Source organism: Pinus tabuliformis, chromosome 2_1 (assembly GCF_031772625.1).
Source record: "Pinus tabuliformis cultivar Carrire ecotype Pingquan chromosome 2_1, CPIR1, whole genome shotgun sequence".
Lineage (NCBI taxonomy): Eukaryota > Viridiplantae > Streptophyta > Pinopsida > Pinales > Pinaceae > Pinus > Pinus tabuliformis.
This window is the reverse complement of record NC_142299.1, coordinates 708,280,563-708,296,223: the sequence shown is the minus strand read 5'-3', so window position 1 is coordinate 708,296,223 and position 15,661 is coordinate 708,280,563. Positions and strand designations below refer to the sequence as shown.

General features: G+C 37.4%; 1 protein-coding gene across 2 annotated transcripts in view; it reads left to right on the top strand.

Annotated features, from left to right (window-relative positions):
• The window catches only part of LOC149202551 (catalytic/ hydrolase), a 392,521-nt gene extending 377,087 nt beyond the window's left edge, over window positions 1-15,434 (top strand). For both annotated transcript variants that reach the window (XM_089403182.1, XM_089403183.1), the window contains exon 11: window positions 15,114-15,434. In XM_089403182.1, the coding sequence (XP_089259308.1) occupies window positions 15,114-15,291 (178 nt within the window). In that variant the 3' untranslated portion in view covers window positions 15,292-15,434. The remainder of the gene's footprint in view (window positions 1-15,113) is intronic.
• Window positions 15,435-15,661: the final 227 nt, after the last annotated feature.

Sequence of the window (15,661 nt, the reverse complement as noted above, 5' to 3'; positions counted from 1 at the left end):
AAGTAGACTCCAAGCCATGACAAAACCCTTCCAAAGGGAAAACCCAAAAATAATCTCCTCTCTTCTGATAGAATCAGTTCAAATGAGAAAACGAAGACCCAAATACCAAAGTCAAGAACTTCTCCAAGCACCAAGTCATCCCTTCAAGAAATCCTTCCTCAAGCTAGTCAAATCCTTTAGGACTCAGCCATACCTCTAAACCTAGGTAATAGTGCATCAGTCCTAGATCCTGCATTTCAAATTCAACTGCCAAAATCTTCTTGCGTTCTTGAATTCTTTGCTCCACACTTGTTTTGAATATATCATCCACATATAGTGGAATAATGATGGTCTCATCATTCACAACCTTGATGTAGAGATTCAGATCAATAGAACTCTTCACGAACCCAATTCTAAGTAGATATGCATTAGTCCTTGCATATCATGCCCTAGGTGCTTGCTTCAAGCCATATAGGGCCTTCTTAAGTCTGCAAACATGAGAGTCCCTACTATTAACATCAAAGCCTTTGGGTTGTTTGATGTACACTTCCTCATCAATGGTCCCATTCAAAAATGCAATCTTCACATTCATTTGATGGATATTCCACCCCATTGTAGCAACCAATGAAACCGACGATCTAATGGTAGTGTACCTTGCTGTAGGTGCAAAGGTTTCTTCATAATCAATGCCTTCCTTTTGAGAGAAACCCCTTGCAATGAATCTTGCTTTGTACTTGTCTATACTTCCATCAACTACATGTTTGATCTTATATATCCATTTAGATGTGATAACCGATTTGTCACTAGGTCTAGGAATGATTTCTCAAACCACATTCTTCATGATGGATTGATATTCTTCTTACATTGCTTTCTTTCAAACGTCTTGATGTGCAGCTTCCTTGAATGTAGATGGTTCGCCTTCAATCAATTTCATCATGTATGCAACATAACCATAATATCTCTTTGGTCTCTTTCTTTCCCTGAAGGTTCCTTTTGCAGCTTCATGTCCTTCAACATCTTCCAATGTAGCTTTCAACAAATTTCGTCTCTTCCTTGTGGTTGGGATGACAACCGATTGAATATACTCACTTGGTCCTTCTTCTTCGAGATTTGTAGTAGAGTTTTCATGATGATCTTCTTCTTCTTCAAATATGGGAACTTCTTTGTCATTAGAATCAATAGAAATATCCTTTGATTTCTTGTATGCTTGATTCTCATAAAATATGACATCCCTGCTTACTTCAATATATCTTCCTTCCTTGATATAGATACTATATGCTTTTGAAGAGAGACTATTTCCAACGAATATTCCCTTGATACTTGTAGAGTCCAAATTTTTTTGCTTGTCTTTCAGAACATGGATATATGTTGGACTACCAAAGATTTGGAGGTGATCCACACTCGACTTCTTTCCCATGAATACTTCTTTGGTTGTTGTATTATCAAGACTCTTATGAGGACTTCTATTTTGAATGTATACGACTGTGATCGTTGCTTCTCCCCATAACAACTTTGGTAGTTATTGATCAAGGAACATAGTTTGAATGCCTTCTTCAATTAACCTATTCTTCCTTTTGTCCAATCCATTTTGTTTGGGATAATAGGGAACAATGAGCTCCCTCTTAATACATGCTTCTTTACAATATGCAATCAATTCCTTAGAAGTGTATTCCCCACCATTATTAGACCGCATAGTTTTTATCTTTATTTCGGTTAGGGTTTCCACTTTAGCCTTAAACTCCTTGAACTTATCAAATACTTCATCTTTTGTTTTGAGAAGGTAAAGCCATTTCTTTCTAGAATGGTCATCAATAAATGTCACATAGTAGAGATGACCTCCAAGTGATTTGTCAGACATGGGCCCAAACACATCAGAATGGATGAGGTCTAATATTTCTTTAGACCTAGTTTCACTATTGTGAATTGGCTTTCTTGTATGACCTTCATGATCCAACTTCATATTAGGAATACCATGAACCAGTGGACTAAATGTATGGATGCCCTTATAATGTAGATGGCCATACCTCCTATGCCATAGCTCAATGGGACTTATTTCCATATGAATCGGAGCTTGAGGAGGTGGTGTAATGACTCTATAGAGACTTCCTTCACGGATTCTAATAACCCTAGCTTTATCAATGCTAGAGTCTTTTCCCCAAACCAATACTTTTCCATCAACAAAAGCAATTCTTTCCCCTTTATCTTCTAAACAAGAAATAGAAAGCAAATTCTTTTTCAAACCTGGAACATATAGAATGTTGTTGAGATGCAACTTCGATCCATTATCTAACTTCAACGATATTGATCCTAGGACTCTAATAGCATAGATTTTGTTGTCACCCAATTCCACTACATGAGAAGATGGCTCCTTTGATAGTGTATGAAGTTGTTTACTTTCTCCTGTCATGTGTCTCGATGCTTCACTATCAATGATCCATGCATTGTCATCAGTAAGAGAACTTGTAAGAGTAGCCAAGAATCCTTGACTTTTGACCTTGTTGAAAAAGTAGTAGATGACCTTCTTGATCCAACTTCCAGCAGTGTTGATACCCATTCTTATGTAGTTCATTATAGAGGGAGAATCCATGCCAACAAAGTGATCTTCGACTTTTCCTGATCTTAGCTCTAATACCATGTTGGAAAATCAAAGTAGTTATATTAGGGATTGATTCTCATTTCTTGATAATTACTTGTGGGTGTATTTGCTTCTTTTACTTCTTTATTATCTTATCTTTCATCAATGAATTACCATATTATGTGTGAATGAAGATCACAAAACAAGAGACACAAGATATAGGCACTATGCCAAGGAAAAAACCTGCTCAAGGGGAAAACTAGATAATTCTTCCTTTCAATAGTATTCTTTGAGACTCTTCACCCTAGACCATGACTAGACCTTCCCTCCACACCAAGTCAACCTTCCAAATCTTCGACCCCTTCCAGCAACTTCAACTAGGCAACAACTTCCAACAACAACGAAAATTGGAAGACTTTGATCTCCCAAGCTAGGGCACAAAATAGAGAGAGAGAGAGAGAGGCACCAAAAGTTTGATTTTCTTCCTTCTTAGAATTCCCTAAAATTTAACTTCCTTTGGCTTCCCAGAAATAGACTTCGAACTTCCCCAACTACTCTTGAGATATCGAACTAGCTTGAGATGCGATGCTCCAAAAGACTCTGACTAGCTTGTATTTATAGGCTTCTTGTGAGTTGAATTAGGGTCCTTAGGCTGACTTGGTGTGGAGGATACAAAAATCATATTTGACTCAATACTAAACCTTTTTACATGATTCAAAAGGCTAAGAAGGGTCTCTTTGATTGTACAATCACTCTATAAACTCAATATTAATCCTAGGAGTCCACAATGAGGACTTTGACTAATATAATGATGAGCCAAGCATGAAACACATGCTTTAATAAGTCATTGTTACACTAATAAAAATTATTTTCTTTATTCTTTTGACAAGTACATTTCATGATGACTCAAGTACATTAATGAAGACCGAACATAGTTACATTTTCCAACACTCCCTCTTAACTAGGGAGGTATTCATAATGTACAGATACAATAGAAGATCTCAAACTATATGAAACAATGAATAACTTTAGGCACCACAATGCCATGGACTAGATTCCTGACTAGGGCAATCTATCCATTGGTCTCTCAACAATTTAGACACTGCAATGCGACAGACTAGATTTCTGACCAGGGTAATCTATCCAAGTGGGAATAAGGTGGACTAAAGCTTTCAACCCCTCTAGGTACCATCAGGCTTACTTGCTAACCACCAACCTAGGGACCTAGGTGCGTATCCATGGTCAGAGCTCTATGACCCATGCCACCCTTCCCTACTTTGGGACCTAGACATCAACACAAAGTGTCGGCCATATGTCCTCCCAGGCAATGCTTCACTCACAAAGCCTCAACAAATCTCTTCCATTTCCTTATCATCAATACAATCAACAATGTCTACCAAACCCAGTAGGTTTCTCAGATACTCAAACTTCTTATTCAGAAGAGCCTTTGTTAGTATGTATGCTACCTGTTCATTTGTCGAGACATACTCCAACTTCACGATCCCATCCTGCACTAGGTTCCTAATAAAGTGGAACTTATTATTGATATGTTTCGTCCTCGAATGAAACATGGGATCTCCAGACATCTTGATACAACTTTGATTGTCACAATTAATCACAGTAGGGCCCAGAGACTTATCGAACAAATCTGTAAGAAGCTTCCCTAACCAAACAACCTCCTTTCCTACTTCACATGCAGCGACATATTCTTCTTTGGCACTACTCAACGCAACGAGATCTTGCTTGCTACTCATCCATGAGATCATAGCAGCTCCCAGACTAAAACATCCTTTGCTAGTGCTCCTTCCATTGATCTCACTGCCACCCCAATCAGAGTCCGTGAAGCCAATTAGCTAGACTTCCTTGCTATCATACTTTAGGTAGTGATGTATAATGCCATGAAGATATCTCTATATATGTTTAGCAGTTATCCAGTGATCGTGACGGGGCTCCAACTGAAACTGACTAAGAATGTTTACTGCAATACATATATCTGGCCTAGTATTTGCCACATACATTAGGGAACCCACCAACTATCAATATGAGGTAGGGTCCACGAGACTAGATTCAGAGTCCCTCAACTTCTTGAGATTGGTGATCATAGGAGTAGTCATCGACTTGGAATCCATCATCCCAAATTTCTACAATAACTTGATGATGTACTTTCCTTGCCCCAAATATGTCTCTCCATGTCTCTGCCATACTTCTAGACCTAGGTAATAGTGCATCAATCCTAGATCCTTCATTTCAAATTCAGCAGCAAACATCTTGCATTCTTGGATTCTTCGCTCCACACATGTTTTGAATAGATCATCCACATATAGCAGAATAATGACAGACTCATCATTCACAACCTTGATGTAGAGATTCGGATCAATAGAACTCTTCACGAACCCAATTCTAAGATATGTATCCATCCTTGCATACCATGCCCTAGGTGCTTGCTTCAAGCCATATAGGGCCTTCCTAAGTCTGCAAACATGAGTCCTTGCTATTAACCTCAAAGCCTTTGGGTTGTTCGATGTCCACTTCCTCATCAATGGTCCCATTCAAAAATGTGGTCTTCACATCCATTTGATGGATATTCCACCCCATTATAGCAGCCAATGAAACCAACGATCTAATGGTAGTGTACCTTGTTGTAGGTGCAAAGGTTTCTTCATAATTAATGCCTTCCTTTTGAGAGAAACCCCTTGCAACAAATCTTTCTTTGTACTTCTCTATACTTTCATCAATTGTATGTTTGATCTTATATATCCATTTAGATGTGATAACCGATTTGTCACTAGGTCTAGGAATGATTTCCCAAACCCCATTCTTCATGATGGATTGATATTCTTCCTACATTGCTTTCTTCCAAACCTATTGATGCACAACTTCCTTGAATGTAGATGGTTTGGCTTCAATCAATTTCCTCATATATGCAGCATAATCAGAATATCCCTTTGGTCTCTTTCTTTCCTTGACGGTTCCTTTAACAACTTCATGTCCTTCAACATTTTCCAATGTAGCTTTCAACCAATTTGGCCTCTTCCTTGTGGTTGGGATGACCACCGATTAAATAGGCTCACTTGGCCCTTCTTCTTCGAGATTTGTAGTATAGTTTTCATGATGAACTTCTTCTTCTTCAAATATGGGAATTTCTTTGTCATCAGAATCAATAGGAATGTCCTTTGATTTCTTGTATGCTTGATTCTCATCAAATATGACATCCCTGCTTATTTCAATATATCTTCCTTCCTTGATGTAGATTCTATATCCTTTTGAAGAGAGACTATTTGCAACGAATATTCCCTTGATACTTGTAGAGTCCAACTTTTTTCACTTGTCTTTCAGAACATGGATATATGCTGCACTTCCAAAGATTTGGAGGTGATCCACACTCGGCTTCTTTCCCGTGAATACTTCTTTGGGTGTTGTATTATCAAGACTCTTATGAGGATTTCTATTTTGAATGTACACGGTTGTCATCATTGCTTCTCCCCATAATAACTTTGGTAGATATTGATCAAGGAGCATAGTTCGATTGCCTTCTTCAATTGACCTATTTTTCCTTTCGGCCAATCCATTTTGTTCGGGATAATAGGGAACAATGAGCTCCTCTTAATACTTGCTTCCTTATAATATGCAATCAAATCCTTAGAAGTGTATTCCACACCATTATCAGACCTCATAGTTTTTATTTTTCTTTCGGTTAGGTTTTCCACTTTAGCCCTAAACTCCTTGAACTTAATAAATGCTTCATATTTTGTTTTGAGAAGGTAGAGCCATGTCTTTCTAGAATGGTCATCAATAAATGTCACATAGTAGAGATGACCACCAAGTGATTTGTTAGACATGGGCCCACACACATTGGAATGGATGAGGTCTAATATCTCTTTAAACCTAGTTTCACTATTGTGAAATGGCTTTCTTGTATGTTTTCCCAAAGAGCATCCCTTGCACACACCTTCATGATCCAACTTCATATTAGGAATACCATGAACCAGTTGACTTATAGTAGGGATTATAATGTAGATGACCATACCTCCTATGTCATAGCTCAATGGGACGTATTTCCATATCAACCAGAGTTTGAGGAGGTGGTGTAATGACTCTATAAAGACTTCCTTCACGAACTCCAATAACCCTAGCTTTATCAATGCTAGAGTCTTTTCCCCAAACCAATACTTTTCCATCAACAAAAGCAATTCTTTCCCCTTTATCTTCTAAACAAGAAATAGAAAGCAATTTTTTTTTCAAACCTGGAACATATAGAATGTTGTTGAGATGCAGCTTCGATCCATTATCCAACTTCAACAATGTTGATCCCATGCCTCTAACAACATAGCTTTTGTTGTCACCCAATTCCACTGCATGAGAAGATGGCTCCTTTGATAGTGTATGAAGTTGTTTACTTTCTCTTGTCATGTGTCTCGATGCTTGACTATCAATGATCCATGGATTGTCATCAGTAAGAGAACCTGTAAGAGCAACCAAGAATCCTTGACTTTTGACCTTGTTGATCAAACTTCCAACAATGTTGATACCTATTCTTATGTCGTTCATCATAGAGGGAGAATCCATGCCAACAAAGTTATCTTCGACTTTTCTTGACCTTAGCTCTGATATCATGTTGGAAAATCAAAGTAGTTATATTAGGGTTTGATTCTCCTTTCTTGATAATTACTTGTGAGTGTGTTCGCTTATTTTACTTCTTTATTATCTTATCTTTCATCAAGCAATTACCATATTATGTGTGTATGAAGATCACAAAATAAGAGACACAAGATATAGGCACTATGCCAGGGAGAAACCCCGCTCGAGGGGAAAACCCAGTCAAGATAATTCTTCCTTTCAATAGTATTCTTTGATACTCTTCACCCTAGACCATGACCAGACCTTCCCTCCACACCAAGTCAGCCTTCCAGCAACTTCGACTAGGCAACAACTTCCGACAACAATGAAAATTGGAAGACTTCGATCTCCCAAGCTAGGGCACAAAATAGAGAGAGAGAGAGAGAGAGGCACGAAAAGTTTGATTTTCTTCCTCCTTAGAATTCCCTAAACTCGCACTTCCTTTGGCTTCCCAGAAACAAACTTCGAACTTCCCCAACTACTCTTGAGATATCGAACTAGCTTGAGATGCGATGCTCCAAAAGACTCTGACTAGCTTGTATTTATAGGCTTCTTGTGAGTTGAATTAGGGTCCTTAGGCTGACTTGGTGTGGAGGATACATAAATCATATCTGACTCAATACTAAACCTTTTTACATGATTCAAAAGGCCAAGAAGGGTCTCTTTGAATGTGCAATGACTCTATAAACTCAATATTTATCTAGGAGTCCACAATGAGGACTTTGACTAATATAATGATGACCGAAGCATGAAACCCATGCTTTAATAAGTCATTGTTACAATAATAAAAATTATTTTCTTTATTCTTTTGACAAGTACATTTCATGATGACTCAAGTACATTTGTAAAGACCGAACATAGTTACATTTTCCAACACTCCCTCTTAACTAGGGATGTATTCATAATGTACAAATACAATAGAAGATATCAAACTCTATGAAACAATGAATAACTTTAGGCACCGCAATGCCATGGACTAGATTCATGACCAGGGAAATCTATCCATTGGTCTCTCAACAATTTAGGCACCATAATACCATAGTCTATATTTTTGACCAGGGAAACTATCCAAGTGGGAATAAGGTGGACTCAAGCTTTCAACCCCTCTAGTTACCATTAGGCTTACTTGCTAACCACCAACCTAGGTACCTAGGTGCGTTTCCATGGTCAGAGCTCTAACAATATAGCTTTTGTTGTCACCCAATTCCACTGCATGAGAAGATGGCTCCTTTGATAGTGTATGAAGTTGTTTATTTTTTCTTATCATGTGTCTCGATGGTCCACTATCAATGATCCATGCATTGTCATCAGTAAGATAACTTGTAAGAGAATCCAAGAATCCTTGACTTTTGACCTTGTTGAACAAGTAGTAGATGACTTTCTTGATCCAACTTTCAACAGTGTGGATACCCATTCTTATGTAGTTCATCATAGAGGGAGAATCCATGCCAACAAAGTGATCTTCGAATTTTCCTGACCTTAGCTTTGATACCATGTTGGAAAATCAAAGTAGTTATATTACGATTTGATTCTCCTTTCTTGATAATTACTTGTGAGTGTGTTCGCTTCTTTTACTTCTTTATTATCGTATCTTTCATCAAGCAGTTACCATATTATGTGTATATGAAGATCACAAAACAAGTGACAAAAGATATAGGCACTATGCCAGGATAAAACCCCGCTCGAGGGGAAAACCCATTGAAGATAATTCTTCCTTTCAACAGTATTCTTTAAGACTCTTCACCCTAGACCAAGACGAGACCTTCCCTCCACACCAAGTCAGCGTTCGAGATCTTCGACTAGGCAACAAATTCCGACAACAAAGAAACTTGGAAGACTTCAATCTCCCAAGCTATGGCACAAAACAGAGAGAGAGAGGCACCAAAAGTTTGATTTTCTTCTTCTCCATAGAATTCCCCAAGCTTGCACTTCCTTTGGTTTCCAAGAAACAGGCTTCACACTTCTCCAGCTACTCTTGAGATATTGAACTAGCTTGAGATGTGATGCTCCAAAAGACTCTGACTAGCCTGTATATATAGGCTTCTTGTGAGTTGAATTAGGGTCCTTAGGCTAACTTGTTGTGGAGGATACATAAATCATATTTGAATCAATACTAAACCTTTTTACATGATTCAAAAGGTCGAGGAGGGTCTCTTTTAATGTACAATGACTCTATAAACTCAATATTAATCCTAGGAGTCCACAATGAGGACTTTGACTAATATAATGATGACCCAGGCATGAAACCCATGCTTTAATAAGTCATTGTTACAATAATACAAATTATTTTCTTTATTCTTTTGACAAGTACATTTCGTGATGACTCAAGTACATTAATGAAGACTGAACATAGTTACATTTTCCAACACTCTCTCTTAACTAGGGAGGTATTCATAATGTACAAATACAATAGAAGATCTCAAACTATATGAAACAATGAATAACTTTAGGCACTGCAATGCCATGGAATAGATCCCTGACTAGGGCAATCTATCCATTGGTCTCTCAACAATTTAGGCACCACAATGCCACAGACTAGATTCCTGACCAGGGAAATCTATCCAAGTGGGAATAAGGTGGACTCAAGCTTTCAGCCCCTCTAGGTACCATTAAGCTTACTTGCTAACCACCAACTTAGTGACCTAGGTGTGTTTCCATGGTCAGAGCTCTATGACCCACACCACCCTTCCCTACTTTGGGACCTAGACATCAACACAGTGTCGACCAGATGTCCTCCCAGGAAATGCTTCACTTGCAAAGCCTCAACAAATCTCTTCCATTTCCTTATCATCAATACAATCAGCAATGTCTACCTAACCCAACAGGGTTCTCGGATACTCAAACTTCTTATTTGGAAGAGCCTTTGTTAGTATGTATGCTATTTGTTCATCGGTCGAGACATACTCCAACTTCACGATCCCATCCTGCACTAGGTTCCTAATAAAGTGGAACTTATTATTGATATGTTTCGTCCTCGAATGAAAAATGGGATCTTCAAATATCTTGATACAATTTTGATTATCACAATTAATCATAGTGGGACCCAAAGACTTATCGAACAAATCTATTAGAAGCTTCCCTAACCAAACAACCTCCTTTCCTACTTCACACGCAACCACATATTCTACTTCGACACTACTCAACGCAATGGGATCTTGCTTCCTACTCATCCATGAGATCATAATAGCTCCTAGACTAAAACAGAGTTTGGTAGTGCTCCTTCCATCGGTCTCACTGCTACCCCAATCAGAGTTTGTGAAGCAAATTAGCTTGACTTCCTTATTATCATACTTTAGGTAGTGATGTATAGTGCCACGAAGATACCTTAGTATATGTTTAGCAGCTATCCAGTGATCGTGACAGGGCTCCAACTAACCTGACTAAGAATGTTTACTGCAAAACATATATTCGGCTTGGTATTTACCACATACATTAGGGAACCCACCAACTGTCGATAGGAGGTAGGATCCACAAGACTAGAGTCAGAGTCCCTCAACTTCTTGAGATTGGTGATCATAGGAGTAGTCATTGAATTGGAATCCATCATCCCAAATTTTTGTAATAACTTGATGATGTACTTTCCATGCCCCAAATATACCTCTCCAGGTCTCTGCCATACTTCTAGACCTAGGTAAGAGTGAATCAATCCTAGATCCTTCATTTCAAATTCAGTTGCTAACATCTTGCATTCTTGAATTCTTCGCTCCACACCTGTTTTGAATAGATCATCCACATATAACAGAATAATGACATGCTCATCATTCACAACCATGATGTAGAGATTCAGATCAACAGAACTCTTCACGAACCCAATTATAAGATATGCATCTATCCTTGCATACCATGCTCGAGGTGCTTGCTTCAAGGCATATTGGACCTTCCTAACTCTGCAAACATGAGAGTCATTGCTATTAACTTCAAATCCTTTGGGTTGTTCGATGTACACTTCCTCATCAATGGTCCCATTCAGAAATGCGGTCTTCACATCCATTTGATGGATATTCCACCCCATTGTAGCAGCCAATGAAACCAATGATCTAATATTAGTGTACCTTGTTGTAGGTGCAAAGGTTTCTTCATAATCAACGCCTTCCTTTTGAGAGAAACCCCTTGCAACGAATCTTGCTTTGTACTTGTCTATACTTCCATGAATTGCATGTCTGATCTTATAGATCCATTTAGATGTGATAACTGATTTGTCACCAGGTCCAGGAACGATTTTCCAAACCCCATTCTTCATGATGGATTGATATTCTTCCTACATTGCTTTCTTCCAAACCTCTTGATGCGCAGCTTCATTGAATGTAGATGGTTCGACTTCAATCAATTTCATCATATATGCAGCATAACCATAATATTTCTTTGGTCTCTTTCTTTCCTTGAAGGTTCCTTTTGTAGCTTCATGTCCTTCGACATCTTCCAATGTAGCTTTCAACCAATTTGGCCTCTTCCTTGTGGTTGGGATGACCACCGATTGAATAGGCTCACTTGGTCCTTCTTCTTTGAGATTTTTAGTATAGTTTTCATGACGAACTTCTTCTTCTTCAAATATGGAAACTTCTGTGTCATCAGAATCAATAAGAATATCCTTTGATTTCTTGTATGCTTGATTCTCATCAAATATGACATCCCTGCTTCAATATATCTTCCTTCTTTGATGTAGATTCTATATGCTTTTGAAGAGAGACAATTTCCAACGAATATTCCCATGATACTTGTAGAGTCCAACTTTTTTCGCTTGTCTTTCGGAACATGGATATATGTTGGAATTCCAAAGATTTGGAGGTGATCCACACTCGGCTTCTTTCTTGTGAATACTTCTTCGGGTGTTGTATTTTCAAAACTCTTATGAGGAGTTATATTTTGAATGTATATGGTTGTCTTCGCTGCTTCTCCCCATAATAACTTTGTTAGATATTGATCAAGGAGCATAGTTCGAATGCCTTCTTCAATTGACCTATTCTTCCTTTCATCCAATCCATTTTGTCCGGGTAATAGGGAACAATGAGCTCCCTCTTAATACTTGCTTCCTTACAATATGCAATCAATTCCTAAGTGTATTCCCCACCATTATCAGACCTCATAGTTTTTATTTTTCTTTCGGTAAGGGTTTCCACTTTAGCCTTAAACTCCTTGAACTTATCAAATACTTCATCTTTTGTTTTGAGAAGGTAGAGCCATGTCTTTCTAGAACGGTCATCAATAAATGTCACATAGTAGAGAGGACCTCCAAGTGATTTGTGAGACATGGGCCCACACACATCAGAATGGATGAGGTCTAATATCTCTTTAGACCTAGTTTCATTATTGTGAAATGGCTTTCTTGTATGTTTTCCCAAAGAGCATCCCTTGCACACACCTTCATGATCCAATTTCATATTAGGAATACCATGAACCAGTTGACTAAGAGTAGGGATGACCTAAAATGTAGATGACCATACCTCCTATGCCATAACTCAATGGGAATTATTTCCATATGATACAGAGCTTGAGGAGGTGGTGTAATGACTCTATAAAGACTTCCTTCGTGAACTTCAATAACCCTAGCTTTATCAATTCTAGAGTCTTTTCCCCAAACCAATACTCTTCCATCAACAAAAGCAATTCTTTCCCCTTCATCTTCTAAAAAAGAAATAGAAAGCAAATTCTTTTTCAAACCTGAAACATATAGAATGTTGTTGAGATGTAGCTTCGATCCATTATCCCAGGCCTCTAACAACATAGCTTTTGTTGTCACCCAATTCCACTACATGAGAAGATGGCTCCTTTGATAGTGTATGAAGTTGTTTACTTTCTCTTGTCATGTGTCTCGATGCTCCACTATCAATGATCCATGGATTTTCATCAGTTAGAGAACTTGTAAGAGCAGCCAAGAATCCTTGACTATTGACCTTGTTGAACAAGTAGTAGATGACCTTGTTTTGATCCAACTTCCAGCAGTGTTGATACCCATTCTTATGTAGTTCATCATAGAGGGAGAATCCATGCGAACAAAGTGATCTTCGACTTTTCTTGACCTTAGCTCTGATACAATGTTGGAAAATCAAAGTATTTATATTAGGGTTTGATTCTCCTTTCTTGATAATTACTTGTGAGTGTGTTGGCTTCTTTTACTTCTTTATTATCTTATCTTTCATCAAGCAATTACCATATTATGTGTGTATGAAGATCACAAAACAAGAGACATAAGATATAGGCACTATGCCAAGGAAAAACCCCTCTCGAGGGGAAAACCCAGTCAAGATAATTCTACCTTTCAATAGTATTCTTTGAGACTCTTCACCCTAGGTCAAGACCAGAGCTTCCCTCCACATCAAGTTAGCCTTCTAGCAACTTCAACCCCTTCTAGCAACTTTGACTAGGTAGCAACTTCTAACAACAAGTAGGTTCCGGCAACAACGAAACTGGGAAGACTTCAATCTCCCAAGCTAGGGCACGAAACAGAGAGAGAGAGGCACCAAAAGTTTGATTTTCTTCTTTCCTTAGACTTCTCCAAACTCACACTTCCTTTGGCTTCCTAGTAATAGACAATCCGCACTTCCCTAGCTACCCTTGAGATATCAAACTAGCTTGAGATGCGATGCTCCAAATGACTTCGACTAGCTTGTATTTATATGCTTCTTGTGAGTCGAATTAGGGTTCTTAGGCTGACCTCATCTCTTCTAGGCCGACTTGGTGTGGTCCTTAGGCCGACCTCATCTCTTCTAGGCCGACTTGGTGTGGAGGATACATAAATTATAGTTGACTCAATACTAAACATTTTTACGTGATTCAAAAGCTGAAGAAGGGTCTCTTTGAATGTATAATGACTCTATAAACTCAATATCAATCCTAGGAATCCACAATGGGGACTTTGACTAATATAATGATGACCCCAGCATGAAACCCATGCTTTAATAAGTTATTTTTACAATAATAAAACTTATTTTCTTTACTCTTTTGACAAGTACATTTCATGATGACTCAAGTACATTAATGAAGACCAAACAAAATTACATTTTCCAACATTTAAAACATTTATCACTTCGTGTGATTTCCTCCAAAATCCTTTTGAAATGTTGCAACCCCAAATTTCACATTCCTATAAGATAACTAGAGTAGCAAGTGTGCGTGGATAGATAAATAAACAAGTTTGTGTATTAATTTCTTTTTATGAGTTCATTTTTTTTTTCTCGCACCTTGTAAGTCTAGAAGGCATAATCCATGCAAATCCACTTTGGGATGGACCTTGTGGGATCTCAAAGCTCATGCCATATTAATTCATTTATTACCATATCAGACTAAAAGGAGCTATAAGGAATCACCTTTACAAACCCGTAAGGTTTGAGACATAAAGGAGTTTGCACATATGAACAAACAATCTTAAATATGATCATTTACATATATAAGCATTATATAAGTTTGGTGGGTTAGTGTGAGTGGTAAGTGCTCTAGTTTCATATCTAATGTATTGGGTCAATATCTCATTGTTAAATTTGTTGCATGCCTCACTTAATGTCCATGTCATGTTAGACAGTGTAATTAACATTGATGGGTTTACATTGATTACCATCGGTATATCAAAGATCCTTCACAAAGTTTTTCCTAAAAAAGCATATAAATGTTAAATAATGATAACTTATGTTTAACTTATTTTCAAGGGTTATAATCCCATGCCCTTACAATTTTACTTAACGAGATCTTATCTATTAAGGTTACTATGGTATATATTGCATGTAATTGAATCACATTTTGTATACTTAATGTTGCTACTTTTTCTTGAGTACAATCAAATTAATTGAAATTAGTTTCTCATTTCTTGATGGTCTAATTGTCATCTAGCAAGGTCAACTTACTAAATATGATTCGTTGGATTGTTTGTATATAAGTAATAAACTAAATTGCCTCTAAGAATATTTTTCCTTTTTTTTTAATCATTTCTGTCATTTTGTTTTCTTGGCAGTGACTTCCCATTCGTGGTAAAGGAGTGTGGATACAAGGAAGCAAAGGATTTAGTTCCAAATTTGTCAAGAAAAGAGCTTCATTTATCGAGTGAAGAGTTGGAGTGGATAATGGGTAAAACAATGATGCATTTGTTCTCCAGTGCTTGGGTTGATTCTGCAAAGGATCAAGGCATATAAATATTTATGGGTATTTGGAGAACACAATTATGCTATAACATGTAATATATTTTTTCTGTTCAAATGGTTACAATTATTTCCTTGCAAATATACTTCAATTTCAAAATCAATCCCAATGATATTAATATAAATATTCCCTAACATATTAATGTCTAATGTAAATTAGTCCTTGTATGGGATTTGTTTATATTTGTAAAAAGATCTATCAAATTTATTTGTATTTTAATCATGTACTAAAATTTTAATGTAATTTTGATCTTTATGATATATTATGCTATAATATGTAATATATGTTCCTATTCAAATAGTTACAATTATTTCTTTTAAATATAGTTCAATTTATAAATCAACCCCAATTGTATTAATATTA